At 49.2% G+C, this 26,434-nt stretch overlaps 1 protein-coding gene across 2 annotated transcripts; it reads right to left on the reverse strand.

Moving 5' to 3' along the window:
- Nucleotides 1-421: 421 nt before the first annotated feature.
- On the reverse strand, nucleotides 422-24,663 carry LOC142258456 (CD48 antigen-like). 2 transcript variants are annotated; one of them, XM_075331062.1, is made up of 8 exons: nucleotides 24,569-24,663; nucleotides 14,278-14,583; nucleotides 9,947-10,219; nucleotides 8,205-8,318; nucleotides 6,376-6,420; nucleotides 4,725-4,761; nucleotides 4,601-4,628; nucleotides 422-3,081 (listed from the first exon to the last, which is right to left on the reverse strand). In XM_075331062.1, the coding sequence occupies exons 1-8, from the start codon at nucleotides 24,615-24,617 to the stop codon at nucleotides 3,055-3,057; spliced, it is 879 nt and encodes a 292-aa protein (XP_075187177.1). In that variant the 5' UTR covers nucleotides 24,618-24,663; the 3' UTR covers nucleotides 422-3,054. The 2 variants fall into 2 exon arrangements, with proteins under 2 accessions (XP_075187177.1, XP_075187178.1); XM_075331063.1 differs by lacking the exon at nucleotides 9,947-10,219.
- Between the last annotated feature and the right edge of the window lie 1,771 nt (nucleotides 24,664-26,434).

Consider the following 26,434-nt stretch of genomic DNA (forward strand, 5'->3'; position numbering starts at 1 on the left):
CCGTTTGTCCTGGTCAGGTCCTTTTTTTTGCGGACCTACTGACAAGACCATATTCTCAATGTGATTTGTGTAGGATCGGATGACACACGGAAGCACTACCAGGTGCCATCTCATCTGTGCCCGTATGTCTGTTCCATTATGGAACATGTCCTATTTTGTTCCGCAAAAAGCAGATCGTGACACAATACAAGTCAATGGGTCTGCAAAATACAAGAAAGTCACACGGAAGCACTTCTGTTTGGCTTCCAGCTATCGGTGCCCCTGCAGTCTGTGTCCTACTCCCCCGCCAGCGCCGCAGCTTCTCGCACAGCAGTGTGTGAGCAGCTGCAGGGATGACAAGCGCCAATATCATAAGGTTGATTACCTGTGATGATGAGCTCCGCTGAACTTGTGACATCAGCGTTTGTCACTGACTTCCATGACGCCGCGTTCTCACATCAAGTATTGTGGGAGCCTAAGGGCGGCTTTGCACATTGCGACATCGCACGTGTAGTGTCGGTGGGGTCAAATCGAAAGTGATGCACATCCGGCGTCCCTTTCGACATCGTACTGTGTAAATGCTAGATGATACGATGAACGAGCGCAAAAACGTCGTTATCGTATCATCGTTGCATTCACCGACATTTCCATAATGCCGGTGCCGCGACAGGTACGATGTTGTTCCTCGTTCCTGCGGCAGCACACATCGCTGTGTATGAAGCCGCAGGAGCGAGGAACATCTCCTTACCTGCCGCCAGCGGCTATGCGGAAGGACGGAGGTGGGTGGGATGTTTACATCCTGCTCATCTCCGCCCCTCCGCCGCTATTGGCCACCTGCCGTGTGACGTCGCTATGACGCCGCACGACCCGCCCCCTTAGGAAGGAGGCAGGTCGCCGGCCAGAGCGACGGTCGCAGGGCAGGTGAGTGCATGTGAAGCTGCCGTAGCGATAATTTTCGCTACGCCAGCTATCACAAGATATCGCACCTGCGACGGGGGCGGGGACTATCGCGTGCGACATCGCAGCATCGGCTTGCAATGTCGCATCGTGCAAAGCCCGCCTAAGGCTGTGACTAGCAGTGATGTTACGGGCTCCTGCGATACTTCACATGAGAATGCGGCGGTCATGGAACTCAGTGACGAGCGCTTACGTCACGAGTTCAGCAGAGTTCATCACAGCAGGTAATGTACCTAGCTAACCTCATGACGTCGGCGCTCGTCATCCCTGCGGTGACCTGGGCTGACCTACTGATGTTAGCTCAGGTCACTGGACTGCTCTCCCAACCAATGGGGAACATTCTGTTCTTCATAGACAGAGACAGTGAGTATGGATCGTCGTGGGACCCCCTTATTGGATTACGCTGGACCCGGATTTGTTTTTTCTTTTCAATAAATTGGTTAAAGAGGGAATGTGTTGCGAGTGTTTTTTCAAATAAAATTTTTTCTTTTGTCAATTTTTTTTTTTACTGACTGGGTTAGTGATATCGGGTATCTGATAGATGCCGTGACATCACTAATGCCAGGGTGTGATGCCAGGTGACATTACACAGCTGGTATCAACACCATATATTACCCCATTTGCCACCGCACCAGGGCAATAGGATGAGCCGGTGAAAAGCACCAGGATTAGCATTTCTAATGGATGCGCCACTTCTGGGGTGGCTGCGGCATGCTATTTTTATGCTGGGGAGGGTCCAATAATCATGGAGTTCCCTAGTCTGAGAATACCAGACAACAGCTGTCTGCTTTACCTTGGCTGGTGATCCAATTTGGGGGTGCCCCATGTTTTTTTGTATTAAATTATTTATTTAATTAATTTTAAATAAAAGTGTGGGGAGACCTCTGTTTCGAATTACAAGCCAAGGTAGAGCTGCAAGCTGCTGCCTGCTGCGGTCTGCAGACTGCCACTGTCTGCTTCACCTTAGCTGGCTACAAAAAATACGGGGGACCCCACGTCGTTTTTTTGATGAAAATAATGAATTTGTGGCTAAAAACAAGGCTATATAGTGCCACATGAAAGACACTAAAGGGTGCAAGATTACAAAATGCAAGGGAGTGGGACATTATATATGTCTTTCTTATCTATATATCTACCCAGATATCTATCTTTCTAGCTTTTGACTGCATCTAACCCTCCTTCTGTTTTTTTTGCGGTCCGCAAAAAAAACTGGACGAACTTAGATGTCACACAGACCGTATACGGAACAGAACGGATGTGGTTGTCTTACGGATGTCACACGGATGCATACCTGGAAAAACAGGACCGTTTTTTTGCGGCACGAAAAAAGGGGATGGTTGTGTGAATGTAGCCTTATGTAGAGTTAATATTAGAAGGGGGTCACTTACTTCTAAGGCTACATTACAGCTTTAAATTTTGGAAAAAGAAGAGTCATCGGAAATATGGCCTCAAACCCAAGATGTGGATGAGTTTGAGTTGATGCTGGTTTACGATTGTGCATAGAATATGTGATTGTACACGCTACGAATACTGGGTCTGGTCAATATCAGACACTTTCTTGGCTCTAAATCCTACACTACTGGCTGTAATCTACAGTATATTGAAACATAAATTCTAGGAGATTATAACAACAGTGGGAGAGACAAGAGGACTGACCGATCACATAAAACTAAACCGGAAGATGCCAAGGCTTCATGGGTGGCTTCCACCACTATCCATGCCCAAAACAGACAGTTCTTTGATCTTTGGCTTCCTCTAAAATAGGTCCTATAATAATAATAATAATGATGATGATGATGATGAAGTAGCCCTTAGATTAAAATATACTTTTTGTTTGACCTGTATCAAGGGTTGTTGACCAATGTTGGTTCTTCCATAAAAATTGTTGAGGAGCTTGACTTTTGTGAAGATCTTTGAAATGTTGACTTCAACCGCAACGTCCAGTCAAGCCAGAGTCCTTATGGTTGAACTAAATTCATCCAAGGTCTTAGTCTTTAAAGATACATTCTCCATGGACTCATGGAAAGCTTGAATGTTCTCATTCACTTTAAGTCAATTCGAGAAATTATTGAGTTTTATAAAGTAGAAAACGAGAAAAAATCTCATCTGTTCCAGCCCTTAAGATTTTACTTCAAAACACTCCAGCTGTAAAATAAAATGAGAAAACAAACCAAAAGTTACATTCAAAACCACAAAAAGATACCTACATATAAACAAAGGTATCATCAGTGAAAAAAAAATATTTGTCACGATCCCTCTGTGCAGGGCATATTGCACACAGGTGGTGTTTTTCTGCACCTTCCTGAATTAAGGAGCCGGCAATGACATTATTCCTCTGTGAAGAGCATATTGCACACAGGTGATGCTCTGCCGCGGTTCCTAAATTACGGAGCCGCAGTGATATTATTCCTCTGTGCAGAGCATCTTGCACAGGTGATGCTCTGCCATACTTTCCTGAACTACAGAGCCGGCAGTTACATGTTTCCTTTGTGCAGAGCATCTTGCATTTGGAGATGCTCTGCTATATTTCTTTGAGCACTACCTTACAGTTTGTTTGACAGCACAGGATTCCATGCAGGTTCTGGGAGGTGCTGATTACTCAGGTGTTCCCACCTTCCTGGTAATTGTTCTGTTTCATTACTGAGCATGCTCTCCCAGAACCTTGCCAGTCGTACTCTCTGGTTCTGCAGTTGTGCTCTTGGCTTGTGTTTGTGTTCTGATCCAAGTCTCTTGACCACGGACTGTTGTTTGACTCCTCTCTGCCCGCTCCTTGTTCTTGTCGATATCTCCTGACTTCTGACCTCGGACCGTTACCTGACCACGTCTCTGTCTGTTCCATGAATCTAATACGTACTCTCCTGCAACACTGACCCTCAGCCTGTGACTTGGAGTAGTGACTAGCATCACATAATTGAAGTGTTATGTACCATCCAGTCAAGAAGTTATAGTTATTACTGGTGGTCACAGCTTGGTTCTTTGTCGAAGTTACCATAAAAGTTGAGTGAGGAATATATACACAATGAAGAGTAGTTTTTATTCTATGTTTTCAGTCATGTCCGACTCTTGGATATCCTGTAGGTCAGTTCTCGCCATGCTTCACTGTTTTCCAAGGCTTTTTTTCAATGGCTTTTTGGATATTCTTGATTGTGTCCAGCCAACAGGCCCTTTGGCCCCCTGTTTCTTTTTACATTGACCATTCGAAGTACCATCTCCCTTTCTAGTACATTTTCTCCAATTTCTGCCTTGTGATGTTGCCTTCTACGGTAATCTCTGGGTTTATATGAACAAGAACATCTCTGTTGGTGATCACAGCTGTGAACGGGCTTCGTACAAGTCTTCAGTAGCACAACTCATGGGCCTCAATTTTTATTGTACCTGTTTTTGTGTGTCTACTTCTCATGGCCATGTGTCCTAATTACCATGAGCAATCTTTGTTTCATGGTGACAAACATCCTTGCAATTCCATTTTTGGTCCATGGTCACCATGGATGAACGCCCCAATGCTATGAGACGCCTGATCTAGGCTGTTGTACCACACCAGTGTGATTAATCAAGGACCCAAGCAAAATGAAGATGTCGACTACAAAGTTTGGGTGGTTCCAATCCTCAGAGCACGATGGGTTTAATCAAGGTGATATTTTCCATATGGCTTTCAGCAACTTACCTCCACATCTTCTTCTTTCATCTTCACACTACATGAAAATAATAACATAAGATGGATCATAGAATGATCAAGTAGTTGTATAAAACATATATAGATCTATAAAGAAAAATTATAACGTTCTTACTTAGTTTTTCCATGAGAGATGTTGTTGAATGTAGACTCTACAATAAGAACAGAAGAACAACGGTATTATTGAACCTGTAATGTGAAATGTACATTTTTTTGGGCTTGTGTCCATTCGCAACTGAGTGATCTGACCATCGATGAGCAATGAGGAGGGAATAAGAACCTCCAGAGATCAGAGACTTTTGTTATGTTGAGACTCTCCAAGTCTAGCCAACTCTTGTCCATATACAGGGAAGGATTCACTGTTCAAGCTCAGACCGGAAAGAAGAGTTAAGCTAGGTCTCGCGGAAACCTGCCCAATCTGAAGGTACTGTATGTTCACGTGTCCTATTGACTCGTGAAGGGTTCAATGTCAATTTGACATGAATCCACATCCTATGAACGGATCGCCGGCCGATTGGGGTTAATTAGCATTAGGCAATGAATGAGGCCAATCGTCTTGTGAGTCAACACTAGTCCAACCAACAATTTTGTGGCATATCCGCAACAGAAAACCAAGGGCAAGCCTTCCATGGAACATATACATTGTAAATATACCCTAGAGTTGCATCCAAACTGGCTGGCCACTTTATTGAGGACTATCTTTCCCTTTCCTTACAAGTCATTGTCATTGAACTAACAGTTCATCTATCAAAGTCCTTTCTCTAAACTTGGAATCTTTTTAGCTTTTTAGGCAAGTCTTCTCATGCATCTTGAAAAGGTTAGAGAAGGTTAGACCCTCAAAACTAAACCAATCCTCCAGTTCATTGCCACACAGACCAATCCATATACTGCATACTTCCCAATATCTACGATGCTAAAAAGGGACATTTCATGATAGATCATCCAGTAATGTGCTACATCACTCAACCAATGTGGCCACAAAATAAGATTGAACATCCTGATCCTTTTACGTTCTGAACATACCCTAGAGTTGTGTCCAAACTGGTTGATCCCTTTATTGAGAACCATCTTTCCTTTCCTTACAGTTCATCTAGCGAAGTCCTTTCTCTAAACTTGGGATCTTTTTAGCTTTTTAGGCAAGTCTTCTCATGAATCTTGAAAAAGTTATACCCCCAAAATTAACCAATCCTCCAGTTCACTGCCATACATACCAATCCATGGTACTGTATACCTCCCAATATTTACGATGGCCAAAAAGGGACATTTCATGATGGATCATCCAGTAATCTTCTACATCACTAAACTAATGTGACCACAAAATAAGATTGTACAGGCTGATCCTCTTAAGTTCTGAACATGTCCTAGGGTTGTGTCCAAACTGGCTGATCCCTTTATTGAGGAGCATCTTTACCTTCTATCACAAGCCATCATCATTGTTTTAAAAGTTCATCTATCGATGTCCTTTCTCTAAACTATGGGTCATTTTAGCTTTCGACTCTAATTTTCTCAGACAAAACAAATAGTTCCACTGGCCAAAGAAGGGACCTTTCAGGATGGAGGATCCTCCAGCAATGTTCTAGGTCATTCAACCAATACATGACCTACATCTTCTAATTTTTACAGAAGAACCAGATTCCATTACTTTCAGTTCTTCAAAACATTTGGTTTCCCAATTTTGGTCTCAATGGACAGTTTTGTTGGCCTCCTTGATTTTCTCCATTTTGGCCTTCATGATTTTCCCAACCTCATTGATGCCATTTACTTACCTGAATCTTGAACAGAAGTTTTCAAGTTTTGATTCTCAGGGTCACCTGTGAGTAACAAAGTATATTAGTGAAACATATATACAAGGCTTCAATTATTAAAAAAAATGTCCCTTCTAGTAAAAATAAAAAATATATATATATATATATATATATATATATATGTAAAGGGGGATCATTCACCGATCTAAAGTTTTCAGGTTGCTGAGCAGCTCGAAAGCATCAACCCTAAATTATCCAATGCTAACTATGCACTAAAATGTTAAGGTTAAGTGGTGCCACGAGCAGAGGCCAAAACATAGTGGAACAATGCAATATAAAGCTTTGCCAAAAGGCAGGTTCCATGATGTAACCTTGTCTCAAGAGAATGCAGAGAATGGCGGAGGCTCTGATCACTGATCCCCAGACACTTAGGCGGGCTTTGCACACTACGACATCGCAGGTGCGATGTCGGTGGGGTCAAATTGAAAGTGACACACATCCGGCATCGCATGCGACATCGTAGTGTGTAAAGCCTAGATGATACGATTAACAAGCGCAAAATCGTCGTAATCGTATCATCGGTGCAGCGTCGGCGTAATCCATAATTACGCTGACGCGACGGTCCGATGTTGTTCCTCGCTCCCACGGCAGCACACATCGCTGTGTGTGAAGTCGCAGGAGTGAGGAACATCTCCTACCGGCGTCACCGCGACTTCCGTAGGATATGCGGAAGAAAGGAGGTGGGCAGGATGTTTACATCCTGCTCATCTCCGACCCTCCGCCGCTATTGGCCGCCTGCCGTGTGACGTCGCTATGACGCCGCACGACCCGCCCACTTAGGAAGGAGGCAGGTCGCCGGCCAGAGCGACGGTCGCAGGGCAGGTGAGTGCATGTGAAGCTGGCGTTGCGATAATTTTCGCTACGCCAGCTATCACACGATATCGTACCTGCGACGGGGGCGGGGACTATCGCGTGCGACATCGCAGCATTTGCTTGCGATGTCGCAACGTGCAAAGCCGCCCTTAGTGGTACTATCTACTGCAGACAATGGATTACAACACATGCTTTGATGATTGAACAACATAAATTGAATGGTAATATGGAAGGAGACAGGTGAACTGTCACATAATTGAGGAAAGTAGTACTCAGCAAGGCTAACAGTTTCCAAAAACAAACAGGCAGAATTATGAATACAGCTCCAGAGTATAAAATAGGATTGCATTCAGAATCTGTACAAGATAAGTAATATAAATCTGAGTAAAAATTGTTGTTCAAAGGTGCACATACTCATGTTTGAAGGAGGTATATACCAATGTGCCGCAGTTGGATTGTAACAGAATTTCCTCCCCCAATAAAAGAGGTACTAAACAATGGGAAATAAGAGGCAGCAGTGAATATAGATGTGGTTGTATCCCTGCTCTTGGGTTTGAGGATGAAGCTACTTGAAGGAACGGTTTTGTCAGACCAAAAGTGGTGAGCTTTTGCTCTTGTTTTATTCCCACTGCTCCTGTGAGTATTCCATTTTTTATAATTATTTAAATCCATAATATGGTTCCGTAATTAGAAGCTTTTATGATTCGGGTGTTACGGTTGATCCTCAGGGGCGTGTCTTTAGGCTGCTCTGCTCTTGATCAGCCACACCCCTTTGACAAAGAACAGAAAAGTTAGCACTGAATAAAAAGAGTCATAAGTCTGGAACGATAAGGCGGATTAAAAAATGGATAAACAAACGGATTTCATTGGTGGAGCAAAACGAATGAAATAAGAGCAACAACTGACCACTTTTGACCTGGTGCAGGACCCCTTTAAATTCACCATTATTTCCTCCAGATATCTAGAAATAGACGTACCTTGTTTACTTCTGTTTGAGCACGTCCAATATATCACTCCACATACCGCTGCCGTTATTATTATTATTATGAGAAAGAGTACTATAGGCACACGTGTACGCGTCTTCACCTTTACTATGAAGAGCAAAAACAGACATTTATTAACATAAGTAAGATCATACAGGAAATAAATTGAAGCTTTTAGGAATCTTTTTACATAAAAACAAATACATTTAGTGGCTGTGGGGTACCACAAAGCTGTCATGGTGAGAGTGAGACAAGGCAATGTACCTGTCACAAGGAGGTTTTTGCAGGCATCGCCAACTTTCATGGCGGCATCAGGATCTGTGGAGACTACAGATTCTGACACTGCACTTCTGTGATCAGCCTAGGGCGTCAACCCACAGACTTAGGCAGCCTAGCAAGAGTTAATCTCTGCTGAGCTGCTTGTTTGTCTTTTGGATCACATGCTGTCAGGGAGCCAGTCATGTTCACTCCCCTCCTATATATGCTGGCTGGACTATTCCATTAATGCCAGCTATAGATTACCTATACTGGTCTGGTGAGGTGTTGTGATCCAAACTTACTGGTAGTTATTGTGCATTATTGCTGTGAGCGGTTGTGGTGTTAACCCTTGTTGTCTTTTTGTTGCTGCCTTACTGCTCCTGCTTTTCTCCTTAGTCTCTTACTGTTTGTTTCTGTAAGTTTGCAGTTTGTCTGAGTTTTGGTTTTCTCCTGTTTGTTTTAGGCCTGCGATACACATCCGTGCCGCCGGCACGTGTTTGTCATTTTTTACACGTACCGGCGGCACGGAGACACGTTCAGCAATGCTACCCTATGGTAGCAGGCACACACACGTAAAACCACATGGAACGTGTGTCCGTTTGTACGTGTGTGCGTTTTTCTAAGCGCTGACATGTCAGTGTTTTCTCCGGCAGCACGGGTGTCACACGGCCTGCAGCCATATCACACGGGTGTAGTGTGGATGCGGTCCCGTGTGACACGCGCCGGAGAAATCACACGTGTCAGTTAAAAAAAAAAAAAAATCTTAACTCACCTTCTCCAGCCCTCCTGTCTCTGCCGCTGCTGCCTCTTGCTGCCGACCACCACTCATTATTCTTATTTAATATTCACTTCACTGCCTGGCAGCAGCAGCAGCGGGGAGACGGGAGGGCTGGAGCCGAAGATCAGCACCACGGACAGCAGCGCGGACAGCAGGAAGGACCAGGTGACTATGTAAATTACCTGTTCTACGTGTGCTATCGCGGATAGCACATGTAGAACACACGTGGCCCGCACGTACCAGAGACACGTACTTACCTGCACGCAACACGCAGGGGAAATACGTGTCTCTCGGCACGTGCGTGATTTTCACGTGAGTGTGGCAGAGGCCTTAATCTGTGTTTCCATCACACTCCTGCCACTTCCTTCCATGGGGAAGGGGTAACAGATCTGGTCAGGAGAACAATAAGGCAAGGGACTCCAGCATCTCCACCTTTAGGAGTAATCCAGAGGTGAGGGATAGCCTAGGGTTCCCTACCGTGAGGGACAGTATAGGAGCCCCCTGTCCCTTGCAATCCTACATTACCCTGTGGGAAAAAAAGATGCAAATTACCTCTCCTCCAAGATAAAGAAAGTAGTGATGAGTGAATTTGGCAGTTCGATTTAATTTATCCATGAAGTTCAAAGAAAATCAAATGTACATTATTATGCTTCGAAGTTTCTCCAGACTGATAGGATGGTGCATTTTTTTTAATCCTTACCTGAACATTGCTCAATATGGACAGAGACATTCTTCTGGTCTACTGGGTTATGTACTTTGCATACAAATTCCGTATAATTGTGGTCTAGTGGTAAGATTTTGTGGATTGTGCTTCCAGCAGTATCTATACTTTGATACTCAGAGTCTTGGTGTCTGTATTTCCAGGTGTAGGATAAATCTGAAGCATTTGATGGGACAGAAGAACGGAGAGTTATATGACACTGATCTCCGTTTCTCCTCACTTCACTTAGGATCTGAACAGGGGGGACAGGCTCTGTAACCAGAAAGAAACAATATTATAAAGGAAGTGGGGAGCAGCGATTTGTCTCCCTATAGAAAGTGGGACAGAGGCTTTGTCTCTCTACAGGAAGCGGGGTGTGTCTGTCTCTCTACAGGAAGCGGGATGTGTCTCTGTCTCTCTACAGGAAGCAGGATGTGTCTCTCTACAGGAAGAAGGATGTGTCTCTCTACAGGAAGCGGGATGTATCTGTCTCTCTACAGGAAGCGGGATGTGTCTCTGTCTCTCTACAGGAAGCAGGATGTGTCTCTCTACAGGAAGAAGGATGTGTCTCTCTACAGGAAGCAGGATGTGTCTGTCTCTCTACAGGAAGCGGGATGTGTCTCTCTCTACAGGAAGCGGGATGTGTGTCTCTCTACAGGAAGCGGGATGTGTGTCTCTCTACAGGAAGCGGGATGTGTCTCTCTCTACAGGAAGCGGGATGTGTCTCTCTCTACAGGAAGCGGGATGTGTCTCTCTCTACAGGAAGCGGGATGTGTGTCTCTCTACAGGAAGCGGGATGTGTCTCTCTCTACAGGAAGCGGGATGTGTCTCTCTACAGGAAGCGGGGTGTGTCTGTCTCTCTACAGGAAGCGGGATGTGTCTCTCTCTCTACAGGAAGAAGGATGTGTCTGTCTCTCTACAGGAAGCGGGATGTGTCTGTCTCTCTACAGGAAGCGGGATGTGTCTCTGTCTCTCTACAGGAAGCGGGATGTGTCTCTCTCTACAGGAAGCGGGATGTGTCTCTCTCTACAGGAAGCGGGATGTGTCTCTCTCTACAGGAAGCGGGATGTGTCTCTCTCTACAGGAAGCGGGATGTGTCTCTCTCTACAGGAAGAAGGATGTGTCTCTCTACAGGAAGCGGGATGTATCTGTCTCTCTACAGGAAGCGGGATGTGTCTGTCTCTCTACAGGAAGCGGGATGTGTGTCTCTCTACATGAAGCGGGATGTGTCTCTCTACAGGAAGAAGGATGTGTCTCTCTACAGGAAGCGGGATGTGTCTCTACAGGAAGCGGGATGTGTCTGTCTCTACAGGAAGCGGGATGTATCTGTCTCTCTACAGGAAGCGGGATGTCTCTGTCTCTACAGGAAGCGGGATGTCTCTGTCTCTCTACAGGAAGCGGGATGTCTCTGTCTCTACAGGAAGCGGGATGTCTCTGTCTCTCTACAGGAAGCGGGATGTCTCTGTCTCTACAGGAAGCGGGATGTCTCTGTCTCTCTACAGGAAGCGGGATGTATCTGTCTCTCTACAGGAAGCGGGATGTCTCTGTCTCTACAGGAAGCGGGATGTCTCTGTCTCTACAGGAAGCGGGATGTCTCTGTCTCTACAGGAAGCAGGATGTGTCTGTCTCTCTACAGGAAGCGGGATGTATCTGTCTCTCTACAAGAAGCGGGATGTCTCTGTCTCTACAGGAAGCGGGATGTCTCTGTCTCTCTACAGGAAGCGGGATGTCTCTGTTTCTCTACAGGAAGCGGGATGTCTCTGTCTCTCTACAGGAAGCGGGATGTCTCTGTTTCTCTACAGGAAGTGGGATGGCTCTGTCTCTGCAAGAAGTGGGATGTGTCTGTCTCTCTACAGGAAGCGGGATGTCTCTGTTTCTCTACAGGAAGTGGGATGGCTCTGTCTCTGCAAGAAGTGGGATGTGTCTGTCTCTGCAAGAAGTGGAATGTGTGTCTCTTTACAGGAAGCGGGATGTCTCTGTCTCTCTGCAGGAAGCAGAATGTGTCTCTGTCTCTCTACAGGAAGAGGGATGTGTCTCTGTCTTTCTACAGGAAGCAGAATGTGTCTCTGTCTCTCTCCAGGAAGAAGGATGTGTCTCTGTCTCTCTACAAGAAGCGAGATGTGTCTCTGTCTCTCTACAGGAAGAGGGATGTGTCTCTGTCTTTCTAGAGGAAGAAGGATGTGTCTCTGTCTCTCTACAAGAAGCGGGATGTGTGTCTCTCTACAGGAAGCGGGGTATCTCTGTCTCTCTACAAGAAGCAGGATGTGTCTGTCTCTCTACAGGAAGCGGGATGTGTCTGTCTCTCTCTACAAGAAGCGGGATGTGTCTCTGTCTCTCTGCAGGAAGCGGGATGTGTCTGTCTCTCTCTACAAGAAGCGGGATGTGTCTCTGTCTCTCTGCAGGAAGCAGGATGTGTCTGTCTCTCTACAGGAAGCGGGATGTGTCTATGTCTCTCTGCAGGAAGTGGAGGCAGGATGTGTCTCTGTCTCTCTACAGGAAGCAGCATGTGTCTCTGTCTCTCTGCAGGAAGTGGAAGCAGGATGTGTCTCTGTCTCTCTACAGGAAGCAGCATGTGTCTCTGTCTCTCTGCAGGAAGTGGAAGCAGGATGTGTCTCTGTCTCTCTGCAGGAAGTGGAAGCAGGATGTGTCTGTCTCTCTACAAGAAGCAGGATGTGTCTGTCTCTCTACAAGAAGCAGGATGTGTCTGTCTCTCTACAAGAAGCAGGATGTGTCTGTCTCTCTACAAGAAGCAGGATGTGTCTGTCTCTCTGCAGGAAGCGGGATGTGTCTGTCTCTCTACAGGAAGCGGGATTTGTCTATGTCTCTCTGCAGGAAGTGGAAGCAGGATGTGTCTGTCTCTCTACAAGAAGCAGGATGTGTCTGTCTCTCTACAAGAAGCAGGATGTGTCTGTCTCTCTACAAGAAGCAGGATGTGTCTGTCTCTCTACAAGAAGCAGGATGTGTCTGTCTCTCTACAAGAAGCAGGATGTGTCTGTCTCTCTGCAGGAAGCGGGATGTGTCTGTCTCTCTACAGGAAGCGGGATTTGTCTATGTCTCTCTGCAGGAAGTGGAAGCAGGATGTGTCTGTCTCTCTACAAGAAGCAGGATGTGTCTGTCTCTCTACAAGAAGCAGGATGTGTCTGTCTCTCTACAAGAAGCAGGATGTGTCTGTCTCTCTACAAGAAGCAGGATGTGTCTGTCTCTCTACAAGAAGCAGGATGTGTCTGTCTCTCTACAGGAAGCGGGATTTGTCTATGTCTCTCTGCAGGAAGTGGAAGCAGGATGTGTCTCTGTCTCTCTGCAGGAAGCGGGATGTGTCTGTCTCTCTACAGGAAGCAGGATGTGTCTGTCTCTCTACAAGAAGCGGGATGTGTCTGTCTCTCTCCACAAGAAGCGGGATGTGTCTGTCTCTCTACAAGAAGCAGGATGTGTCTCTGTCTCTCTACAGGAAGCGGGATGTGTCTATGTCTCTCTGCAGGAAGTGGAAGCAGGATGTGTCTCTGTCTCTCTACAGGAAGCAGCATGTGTCTCTGTCTCTCTGCAGGAAGCAGGATGTGTCTCTGTCTCTCTGCAGGAAGCAGGATGTGTCTCTGTCTCTCTGCAGGAAGCGGGATGTGTCTATGTCTCTCTGCAGGAAGCGGGATGTGTCTATGTCTCTCTGCAGGAAGTGGAAGCAGGATGTGTCTCTGTCTCTCTACAGGAAGCAGGATGTGTCTCTGTCTCTCTACAGGAAGCAGGATGTGTCTCTGTCTCTCTGTAGGAAGCAGGATGTGTCTCTGTCTCTCTGCAGGAAGCAGGATGTGTCTCTGTCTCTCTGCAGGAAGCAGGATGTGTCTGTGTCTCTCTGCAGGAAGCAGGATGTGTCTGTGTCTCTCTGCAGGAAGCAGGATGTGTCTCTGTCTCTCTGCAGGAAGCAGGATGTGTCTCTGTCTCTCTGCAGGAAGCAGGATGTGTCTCTGTCTCTCTGCAGGAAGCAGGATGTGTCTCTGTCTCTCTGCAGGAAGCAGGATGTGTCTGTGTCTCTCTGCAGGAAGCGGGGAAGCCTTTCCCTTACTGTTACTGCGCTCCAGTCTATTAAACTGCACACAGGAAAACTAGAGAGATAGCTTTTAGTTCAGAGCCAGGAAGAATTTGGACAATGACAACTACAGTGCATGCTGAAAATGGAGGTGAGGAAAAAGGACTTCCAGCACATATAGTACTGGCAGAATGTTAGTGAAGAGGAATAAAAAGCACGTGTTGGGCATAAAGGCAGGCAGACCTGCTTTTCTTAAGGTATTATAGAAAAGGACAGGCATTCTTTAATATTGTTAATTAAGATGTACACCTACCATGCACCATGAGGTAAAATTTCTCATTTTCTATTCTATTATCCGCCAAAGTAGCTTCAGCGATGTAAAATCCATTATCACGCTCCGTCACGTCATGGATACACAAATCACTTCCATTAGGGCCAAGCGTATATCTACTGTTCAGTCTGTCGATCATCAAGCCATTTTGCATTTTGGCAATCTGCATCGCATTTTCCGGGGTTTTGTGCTTCCAGATAACTTCTGTAGGAGTTTGGTCAAAAGATGTTGTAAGGTGAATGGTGGACTGAGAAATTGCATGTCTCTCCTTGTGACGTGTAGCGAGGACTACAACGAAAAACAAGAAACGGGGACATTTTCAATACAGCAAATGAACCCCTGACCCTTCCCATTGTCTTATGTCCCATAGATAACCCTAAACCATATGCAATGTTTCCTCATTATAGTGGCTGTGCAGTAATGCCCAAACAGAAGTGTCAATGACAGGCCTCCAATATAAGTCTCATGTGGAGGCACCTTTACAGTCTTGGTCAATCACTTTACATGCCAGCACCAATAACCAACTGCCATAACCAACCATGTATTATAGTGACAACAGAGTAGAGGCCACCAAATGTTTGTGTATGACTAGTCCAGATTAAAAAAAAGCAAAATGATATCTGCTCCTTAAAGGGGATCTGGCACTTACCATAAATATGCATTTTATTCATCTGGTCTAAAAGCCACTGTTCTCCTGAATCCGGTGTTATTTTTCTTTTATTCTTGAGCCCTTCCGATCCCGAGATATGGCCCCCACTTTTCTATATGTAAACCTAGTCTTATTAGCTAAGTGGGCGTGGTCCTTAAGTAGACACCCACTGAGAACAGTTGAGAACCACACCCACTTCATTAACCCCTTTACCCCCAGGCGATTTTCGTTTTTATTTTTTTTTTTGCTCCCCTTCTTCCAAGAGCCGTAACTTTTTTATTTTTCCGTCAATTTTGCCATATGTGGGCTTATTTTTTGGGGGACGAGTTGTACTTTTAAATTAAACCATCAGTTTTACTATATAAAGTACTGGAAAACAGCAAAAAAATTCAAAGTTCAGAAAAATTGCAAAAAAGTGTGATCGCACAATAGTTTCGGAGGTATTTTATTCACCGTGTTCACTATATGGTAAAATGGATGTGTCAGTGTGATTCCTTTAGTTGGTATGAGTTCGTAGACACCAAACATGTATAGGTTTACTTTTATTTATTAAAATAATTCACAACTTTGTCCAAAGAAAGTCACACACTTTTTGCGCCATTTTCCGAAACCTATAGCGTTCTTATTTTTTGGGATCTATGGCTCAGTGACGGCTTATATTTTGCGTCGGCGCTGACATTTTTACCAGTACCATTTTTGCGCAGATGCTACGTTTTGATCACCTGTTATTGCATTTTGCGCAAAATTTGTAGCGACTAAAAAAATGTAATTTTGGCGATTGGAGTTTTTTTGCGGCTCCGCCATTTACCGATCAGATTGTTTGATTTTATATTTTGTTAGATGGGATATTTCTGAACGCAGCGATACCAAAGATGTGAATATTTTTTATTTTTAACACTTTAATTTTCAATGGGGCGAGTGGGGGTAATTTGAACTTTTAGGTTTTTTAATTATTTTAACATTTTGTAAAACTTTTTTTTTTAACTTTTTTTTTATTGTACTAGTCCCCCAAGGGTGCTATAAGAATCAGCAGTCTGATCACTTGTGCTTTTCTGTAGATCACAGCTGCACAGCTCTGATCTGCTGAAATGCCGCTTTCCTCTCGTACTCAGCGCTCTGCTGGCAGTAAGAGGAAGTAACTCTTGATAGCTACAGGAGTCATCACATGACCCTGTGCTACCATGGCAACCATCAGCTCCACGTGATCATTTCACCTGACTTCCGATGAAGGCAAGTGAGTGCGCGCTTACTGCCAGGGGCATGTACATCGCACTCTCACATTTTGACACCGCAATTTAAGAAGATTAACAGGCTCGGGTGGATCGCGGATCCACTCGTGCCTGGGAGGCACACATGTCAGCTGTTCAAATCAGCTGACATGTGCGGGGACGCCGCAGGATCACAGCGACAGCCGGAGGGGATTACCCTGACACAATCCATACGTACCAGTACGTCATGTGGCGTGAAGAGGTTAAATGGCTAGATTTATATACAGGGAAGAGGGGAAAAAAAAAAAACAACACCACCAGGTTCAGGAGAAAAAGGACATTTACAGCAGGTAAAAAAAAAATTAGATTCATGGCAATGGATTCAGGAACCAAAAGTGATGTCATATTTCCAACGACTTAAGAAGATCCTCAGTAGCTTTAAGTAAATGGAGTCACTTTGTCAAAAAGATAAGGGACCGTGGTCAAGTGCTAAAATGGTCCTAAGACTTCGGTATTAGGGCGAGTAATTATCCGGATAATATTAGTTAATATGGAAGCAGACCAAAAATAGGAAGGACTCAGATAACGTGTATGGGAAGGGTCCTCAACCTTAATTTTACATTGAGCCAAAATCACATCTGAAGGATGGTCACGAGCCTGTAACGGCAAGCCACCCACTAAGCAGGACCCTGAGGTACCCTGAAACCCTTTAACCCCTATACAGGCATATGGAATTGTGACGCCCCTGGACTAGTCGGGTCGTCACAGGGTACTGCACGCTCTTTATCTCTTAGTGCAGGGCTCATCCCCTGTTGGTTCTGGGTTCTCAACCTATAGTGCTGCCTCCATCCGCATCCAAATCTCAACCACACCTCACACCAGACCCTGTCAGACACACCAGTGGGCTGCTGAGCTGGAATACGGTCACCCACCTACTGGTCAGGCAGACTGGTGGGAGGGAAGTAGTGAGAGTAGTGGTAGCCCTCGAGTAGTGAGGAGCTGTGGAGTGTGTGGCTCCTTGGGAGTAAGAGGTTGGGTCGCAGATGGTGGTCTGGGCCGGAGGAGTCAGAGACCCAGTCACAGGGTATTGAGCCTGGGTGCCTGGACCCGGTCTTGGAGGACGGGAGGCATCTGAGTCTAATAACCGGTCCAGGATCGAATGCACGGCGGGGTACTGGACCCTGGGTCGGGGAGTAGCTTCAGAGAACCCGGCAATTAACCTGCGGAGGATAGTGACTTTATGAACTGTCCCCAAGAAGCTCAGAAATCAGGGGCACTAGCGCAACGAGGGGGATAGGGCTTTCCAACCCAAGCAACCCACAGAAATTCCAAGCGTGAGCCCTTGAGAGCGCAGCTCCACTACCAACAAGTAGGGAGTGGGGCCCAGACAGCTTTATGCCAACGGGCCACCAGAACACTTCTAATTTGTGCACGGAGGCAGGCTCCGGACCACCCGGCAGTACTATAGGGGACGGATACCCGGACGGGCTCCCTCAAGAAGGCAGCGGTACACAGAGACTTGGTTTACCTTATTGTCAGAGTCTGCTTTGCGGTCGCATCATCACCAACACTGCCTAAGTGAGTACATGGTCCTCCCCTGCTTCCAATCTGCACCATGCTCCCCACCAACACCACCATCTAGAGTCCCGGGCCTCACCTACCTGTGGAGGGAAACGTCATCTGGCTGCCCCCACTCCATCTCCCCCAGGTACTCCCATCGGCAGCGGCGGTACTCCCCTTACCGCGAACCACGGGTGGCGTCACGAACTCTTACCCCCTGTAAATACCCCCCTTTACATTAGAGTGGTCGCGAGCCCCCAGGTCCGGAGGCCCTCGAGCCACAGCAGACCCCCCCCGGAACCGAACGATTCGACCGCTGCAGGGGCGGCACAGAATTACTGCAGGGTCCAGGGGTTCCCTGCCGATGGTAGGCTGCAGTCCAGAGATGGGGATAGTCGACAGGCCGAGACCAAACTGAGATGTCAGGTGAGGTACAAAACATCAGGCAGGAGGGTTGTCAATAAACAAAGCCAATCTCATATGAGACATAAAGCAAGGTGCACAGTACCAGGAAGGATGTGGCTCAAAGCAATACAAGACTATATCTGGCAAAGGTCCAAGAACAATGAAGGATATAAAAAGGGTGTGGTGCCTACCCATAGGCTGAAGTAGGAGCTGATACAAGCTAGAAGGCACACACCCCTACAGTCAGTCAGCAGTACTGCAAGTTCCAACCAGATCAAGCTTGGTGAATGTGTGACGCCCTGGGAAAGCCAGGGGTCACAGGTCATCACACCACCACACCCTACATCCCAGTTAGGAACACCAAAGCTACTAAAATCCTTGTTGCCTTCCTCCAGGGGCTGATGTTCACACCAGGGGGTGGGCCAGGCAGTTGGCTCGGCCCACCGAGGAGTTCACAGCCCTGGAGGCGGGAAGAACCAGCAGAACTGTGAGGGAAGTGAAGGAGTAAACAACAGGAGAAGCTAAGTGAAGGGAAAGTGAAGTAGTAGTGGAGCAAAGAAGAGAAGAGTAAAAGAGAGAGTAGAAAGGCCTGAAGTTGGTCCGGCTAAGTGCAGGACAGTGTCAGCAAGGTCAGCAACAGCGGTGATTGTCTGGAGGGGGACTGCTCGGAGGTTGCTGGAAGGACTGCGGACGGGTAGTGGCCCGGCGGTCTGGAGCAGTATACGAAGGACAGTCAGCACCAGGGCAGGGGCCTCTCGGACCCCGGCAAGGCTAGGAGTCGCCATAATTTGCCAAATCCGTCAGTGAAGGGGACGTCTGTCTCCAAACAACCAAGTCCCGACTGAAGGCAAAAGTCCAACCATTAAGGAGGAACACCGCCAGGGCACCAGTTCCTCGGGGCCAGCGTCTGCGGGCAAAGTAGGGCTCCTCCGGCCCATATCCAAGCCGGGGAGCGGGTTACCAGTGGGAACCCATCGCTACCAACACAGAAACATTAGGTGCAGGTCAAAGGGACATCACCGTTACCTACTGGGAGAGCAAGTGCAGCCGTCCATGGGAACCGTCTTTCCAGCCGTGTGTTTTACCGAGAATTGTGTCACCGTCTCAGGCTGAGTGAGTACCACAGTGCCGGAAGGCACAGCGCTGCCCCCGCGTCCCTGCGCCCACCAGGCCCTGCATCTCCCACCTCATCACTGGGCCCCGGGATCACCAACCCCTACCCACGGAGGGGCAACACAACAACTGGCTGCTCCACGTCACCACTCCCGGGTTCCCCATATCGAGCAGCGGTGGTGCTAACAAATCACCACAACCGTGGGTGGCGTCACGGACAATATACTTCATCCCAAAACCCAATCCCCTTTCATTCATTCACGGGCGAGGAGCGCCGCTCGAGACCCCCGGGATCCGGCCCACCGCTCGAGCCACCACTGAGCAGCAGCAGCCGGACCCGAGCAGAGGGGTGAGCGAGGTGCCGGCACCCTCCTCCCCGCCCGCGACAACTTGGCGTCACGAACAGGATTTTACCGCTCTGCCGTTGGGTAGAGGTGCGCCTTGTGACCGCCGGAAGTATCCGGCTGAAAATTTCCAGAAGTCGCCATCTTTGGCGCGAAAAGTTCCCGCGTCTTCTCGAGTAGCAGAGGCGCGAAGGCCAAAACTCCGCCCCAATAAAGGAGGGGCCGGAAAGAAGCTAAGGGGGACGCGATGGCGGCTGGCTGCATGTGAGAGCAGCTATAAAAGCAGGGACGCCAGGACTCTGCAGTCACCCTGTTCCTGGAAGGAGTTGCCAGCAGAATGTGGATGCCGTCCCGAAGCACCGTAGCCCCCGCGCCGGGAACCGCGGCGTGGGTGGAAATCCGTACCGCGCAGCTCTACCTGAGGCTGCAGGTCAAGATGCAGCTCCTCATAGAGGAGTGGGAGACCGACATGGCGGACGATATAGCCACCGTGCGGAGACGCGAGGAGGAGGCGGAGGAATGGAGGGTGAGTGACCCACGCCCCTATGTCCCCGAGGGACCGGTCGCTGCGGCTGAGGGACCCGGTCCAAACCCTCTCCCTCCGCTGCCTCCTTCGCAACCCGTCCCGGAGGCCGTGACCCCGCCACTAGGCCCGCTACCACCGCAACCGGTAGCGATACCCAGCCCGTCCGCCCTCGCGGACCGACCTGCAGCCAGAGCCCGTGGCAAGTCGGAGGTGCTGCCATGGAAGGCCCCGAAGTCTGCACCGGAGGCAGTCCCTGAGAAGTTCCCCGAGCCGGAGCTGGTGACCCGTTCCGAGCCGAAGGCCCAACCGCGGAAAGCCCCTGTGCCCATCCCCCACACCTCGGCTGAGGTGGCGCCGGGTTGTCGCTGTAAGGCGGCGCCCAAGGCCAAGACACCGCGGGACCTGCCGCCCAGAGCCCTGACAGTGGGCAACGTCCAGGATGTCCCGCGGGGCCTGATCCGTGCGCCGGAGCCCGCAGCAGCCCCGTATTGGGATAGGGAGCCGGTACCGCTGGGCCTGGAGATCGGTGAACGGGAGAGGAAGAAGGCCGAGCTGGTGGCCCGAGCTATAAGGGAGAAGGAAAATCTCCGCCAGGCCACGTTCCGTGTTCGGGGCCCGCTGTACGAGGGGCAGGTGAGGCGGTTTGATGTCCGCCGGGGCTTTGGGTTTATTTATGAACCGGGCCTGGAGGCCGAAGTGTTTGTAGCCCGGCGGGATGTGAATGCCCACCTGCCTGAAGAGCACCCCGGCCGTAATCTGATGCCGGGGGATATTGTGCAGTATACCCGGCACTGTGGAGAGAGGGGGTGGTTTGCCCTAGATGCCAAACTGCGGGGCAGCCAGGAGAGCAGAGTGAGTCCTGCACCCCCTCCCTCGGATGAAGCTGAAGGTCCGGAGTAGGGCAGCGGAGCACCGTTGTCCAGTCCCCGTTGGGACCACCACTGAGTTATGTGAGTTTAAGTTTAAAAAGTTTACAGATGATGAAAATGGAAAATGATTACCGTGTACTTCACCTGATTAACAGTGATTGAACCGGCCGGAGCCGGCACCGTTGTCCCCGTGGGGACCGTTTAAAAAGTTAGCATGGGAACTATCCATGGACAAGCCCGTGAACTTGCAGGGCAACCACAAACGTTAAGTGGCTTGTAAATAAGTTGGTTTACCGTACCGTTTCCGCATTGCCGCCTCCGGAGAGGCAGGTTGGAGGGAGGGCCCTCAGCAGAGCAGGCTGGGGCCCAGCCACCACAGGAACCGGTGGCTACCCTCTGGAGGGGAAGGACAGATCCCGCTCGGGTAACTTGTGCTGGACTTGGGTCAAGGGGTGCTGCCTGGGCTTTAGGGGCAGCATCAGGGCCAGGTTGCTTGGGTGGGAGAGAGCGGAAACCGTACCCGTAAAACCGTTTAGTAACGTTTAAGAAATGAACCTCCTGCTGTGGGATGATGCCATGATTTATATATATGTTACCGTTTACTTTTATATATTTACAGAAAATAAAACCGGTGTTGGACGGGCAGCCCGCGGACGGTCTGCATTTTACTAAGGGGGAATGTGACGCCCTGGGCAAGCCAGGGGTCACAGGTCATCACACCACCACACCCTACATCCCAGTTAGGAACACCAAAGCTACTAAAATCCTTGTTGCCTTCCTCCAGGGGCTGATGTTCACACCAGGGGGTGGGCCAGGCGGTTGGCTTCGCCCACCGAGGAGTACACAGCCCTGGAGGCGGGAAGAACCAGCAGAACTGTGAGGGAAGTGAAGGAGTAAACAACAGGAGAAGCTAAGTGAAGGGAAAGTGAAGTAGTAGCGGAGCAAAGAAGAGAAGAGTAAAAGAGAGAGTAGAAAGGCCTGAAGTTGGTCCGGCTAAGTGCAGGACAGTGTCAGCAAGGTCAGCAACAGCGGTGATTGTCTGGAGGGGGACTGCTCGGAGGTTGCTGGAAGGACTGCGGACGGGTAGTGGCCCGGCGGTCTGGAGCAGTATACGAAGGACAGTCAGCACCAGGGCAGGGGCCTCTCGGACCCCGGCAAGGCTAGGAGTCGCCATAATTTGCCAAATCCGTCAGTGAAGGGGACGTCTGTCTCCAAACAACCAAGTCCCGACTGAAGGCAAAAGTCCAACCATTAAGGAGGAACACCGCCACCGCCAGGGCACCAGTTCCTCGGGGCCAGCGTCTGCGGGCAAAGTAGGGCTCCTCCGGCCCATATCCAAGCCGGGGAGCGGGTTACCGGTGGGAACCCATCGCTACCAACACAGAAACATTAGGTGCAGGTCAAAGGGACATCACCGTTACCTACTGGGAGAGCAAGTGCAGCCGTCCATGGGAACCGTCTTTCCAGCCGTGTGTTTTACCGAGAATTGTGTCACCGTCTCAGGCTGAGTGAGTACCACAGTGCCGGAAGGCACAGCGCTGCCCCCGCGTCCCTGCGCCCACCAGGCCCTGCATCTCCCACCTCATCACTGGGCCCCGGGATCACCAACCCCTACTCACGGAGGGGCAACACAACACCTGGCTGCTCCGCATCACCACTCCCGGGTTCCCCATATCGAGCAGCGGTGGTGCTAACAAATCACCACAACCGTGGGTGGCGTCACGGACAATATACTTCATCCCAAAACCCAATCCCCTTTCACTCACGGGCGAGGAGCGCCGCTCGAGACCCCCGGGATCCGGCCCACCGCTCGAGCCACCACTGAGCAGCAGCAGCCGGACCCGAGCAGAGGGGTGAGCGAGGTGCCGGCACCCTCCTCCCCGCCCGCGACAACTGTGTGGCGACTCTGCCCACAAGAGCCACGGGAACTGACTTTTCCCCCATCTCCAGCACTGCCTGCAATGTGAGTAGAGCGGCGCCTGGTGACCGGGGCAGACGTCACGGAAGCAGGCCCTGGTGGAGACGTGACAGTAGAGCGGCGCCTGGTGACCAGGGCAGAGGTCACCGGAGCAGGCCTTGGTAGAGACGTGACAGTAGAGCGGCGCCTGGTGACCGGGGCAGACGTCACCGGAGCAGGCCCTGGAGACCTGACAGAGCCATATCTTATGCAAAGAAATCATAGAAGCCCAACAATCTGCCACCGTGAAGGTTATAATCCCCCAAGTGTCCCCTATAAAAGTAATAATGACTTGAATGCCCCCTTATGAAAGTAATAAAGGCCCAAGACCCCCTTATAAAATATGTAAGCCACGAGTACCCCTTAAAAATTAGTAATTTCTCAAGTGCCCCCTTATAACATTAATATTGGCCCAAGAGCCCCCTTATAACAGTAATAGTGACTCAAGTGTCCCGCTTATAAAAGTAATAATGGCCCAAATGCCTGTAATTCTAGTTACGGGGAAGTACCAAGTGAGCGGCAAAGGGAAAGGCAACCATGTGTCTGGGGAAGAGGAATATGAGGACCCCTGACCAAACCTAATACTGGTTCCTGGGGTCCCTCACCACCCTAGATAGGTTCCACACCTATGCATTGACCTGGATACCTGACCCTAGGTATCCCTAGTGCTCGACCCTGAATAGGGAGCAGGTGGGATGAGCTCTTAGTCAACACCACTAAACACTAAATGAAGACACAAGGAGGACACACAGGGGAAAATGCATTAACTACTTGTCCATAGATGACACTGGTAGATGTTCAGCAGAGTTTTCAGTAACGATACCACAGAGAACAAGCCACCTGCTTGCAACCAGAGCTTGAATGAACTGTAAATATCACCAGCACCAGTCCAAGGAAGGAAGGGAGTATGTAAGCACCAAGAGAATACTGACGATCAGCAGCTGGGTGGAAGTCGAGCTCCTGCTGGGTCCAAAAGGGGGAGAGATGAATCCAGCAGGAAAGCTAACTATACCAATGAATACTGACAGCAGGAACAATGGAAAGGCAGGAAGCATTCTGCGCAGCCAAACACTGAGACCTTCTATTGCCAGAAACCACATGACTGTCACCCGTGACAATGCCCCTTTATAAAATATGTAAACTATGATTACCTGTTAAAAATCAGTAATGCCCCAAGTGCTCACAAAAATAATAATAATCCCCTAAACCCCCCTCCAAAAGTAATATTATCTTGATTGCCACTTATGAAATAATAATGTCTCTTGCTGTGACATCTCCTGTAATGTACAGTATATACTCCAGCCCCACCACAGATCACTTGCATAGTAATTGCATAACTTCACCTACAGGTGGCAGCAATACATATGTAATAAGTTTTCTAGGCTGCTTTGTATTGGGAGTTTTCCACAACTCTCCAGATTGCACCAGATTTGCTGCTTTGCCTTGATAAGGGGGTAAAGTGTCTGCAAATGGCGTTTTCTGGTTTGGTTTCTTATCCTAAGTCATTTGACAAGGCCCTTTACATGGCCGAGACTGAGAGCAGAGAGAGGGAGGGAGGAACACAGACCGGTTATCGGGAGAAGTAATGTGTGCCGGTAACGGATGCATGTGTCACATCACCGGCTACACGAGCAGCACTTACCGACATCAAGCAGCGAAGCAGAAAGCAGAAGAAACAGTGCCACCTTCATGTTTCATTGTATGTATGTGAGGAGAGAGGCCCACTGTTCTACTATCCAGCATGGGCGACTGTGTACACCCGTCACGCCTTCCTGACGTCTTACAAGCCTGCCCCTGTAATGCCATGCACAGCCTCTTAACCCCTTACCTTCACGGACATTTTGTTTTATGCAGGGCAGGACTTTTTTGATATCAGTGTTGCACATCAGTCCATAGTCAGAAGCTTATGGTGCTGTTCTTAGTATTTGGCTGCCATAATAAGGCACTGCGCCTAATCACATTGGTGGTGGTGTGTCGCCCAGGGAATGGGGTACTCGGTCCCGAACGGTGTATATTGCGGGCGGGGGCCGCTGATGCTTCTCTCGGGGGCCTGTTCGGATCCGGGTTCGCTGGTGCGATTCGAGTGGTGACCAGACCCGGGTTCGCACGGCCGCCCGTCCTCACAACTGTCGGAAAGGGGATATTTACAAGGGAGGTGTTGTGTCTGTGACGCCACCCGTGGGTTGCAGTGAGGGATGGTGGCACCGCCGCTGCCTGGTGATGGGGCGCCCGGGGCTGATGGAGCGGGGCAGCAAGATGGGATCCCCTCCACGGGTAGGGGAGGTGTAGTCCCGAGGCCCGGAGGAGATGAACACGGGAGTGATGGCTGCTGAAGGTGGTATGCCGGGCTGGACCGGGGAACAATGGTGTACTCACAGTTCAATAATTTCACACGAGCCCAGTAGTAAACCAAGTTGCCAGTGGCCGGCTGACTTTGGAGGGTGCATTCGGGTCCCACACCCAGGTTGATGAGCAGATAACCCTTCCCCCTGCACTTTGTGTTTCCTTCGTTTTTGGATGACTTCGCATGGAACGGAGAAGTCCACTCCCGGTTCTATTTGTGTTGGGAGCTGTGGCCCGCAAAAGCTGACCCTTGGGATTTCAGTGGGTTCTTGGCGGACACCCTATCCCCTGCGTTGGGCTTCTATCTGAGCAGTAAATTGGGACAATGTCTGGAACCTTGTCCCCGGCTGGTTAATTGGAGAGGGGCTTGCAACCTTCCTTTCCCTAGGGTCCAGGCACCCCGACTGTGCACGGCCTCCGGACCGGATGCCCGCTGTCAATACCGGCGGGCTAAAACCCTGCCCCGGTCCACTTTAGGTCTCCCGCGACCGGATCTCCGTCGCCTGTGGCTCTGCTCACCGTCTGCCACCTAGCCAAGTAGTCCAAAGGCCACTACCCCGGACTCCACTGCCAACTCAACTCCAACTCTTCACACTTGAACTGTCAGGACTTAACCACTGTGTTCCCGCCTCTGACACCTCATTCGCCTGATCCCGCCCACTGGTGTGTCCCTATTATCATGAGGGGGTGGCTGGGTTTAATGGCTGTGTGTTATGCCTAATTGTGGGTTGTGATGGTAACAAGAAGGATGTGAACTATTTGTGACTACCTGGTTTTGCCAGGGTGTCACAGTGTATAACTGGGGAATGTCACTTTGATGGCCGTTGCCCGGTCCCGTGCCCTGGGTGCTTTTTAATGGGGAGTATTTACAGGGGAGATTAAAGTCATTGGTGTGACGCCACCTGCGGGTTGCGGTTAATATGGGGGAACCGCTGCTGCTGAGTTGGTTACCCCTAGGGCTGGTGGTAATGGCAGCTGTGGTGGTAGGCCCTCCGCAGGTAGGGCTGAGCCTGGCAGATGTATGATGGAGTCTTTCGCCGTTAATAATGGAGGCCACACCGTGGTTGTAATTAACAGTCTCTACTCACTCTGGACCCTCGGACGGGCGGTTCAGGTCCCTGTATTTCCACTGACACTTGATGATTCAGTTGCTGTGTGTCCAGTA

This window comes from Anomaloglossus baeobatrachus, chromosome 12 (assembly GCF_048569485.1).
Source record: "Anomaloglossus baeobatrachus isolate aAnoBae1 chromosome 12, aAnoBae1.hap1, whole genome shotgun sequence".
Classification (NCBI taxonomy): Eukaryota; Metazoa; Chordata; class Amphibia; order Anura; family Aromobatidae; genus Anomaloglossus; species Anomaloglossus baeobatrachus.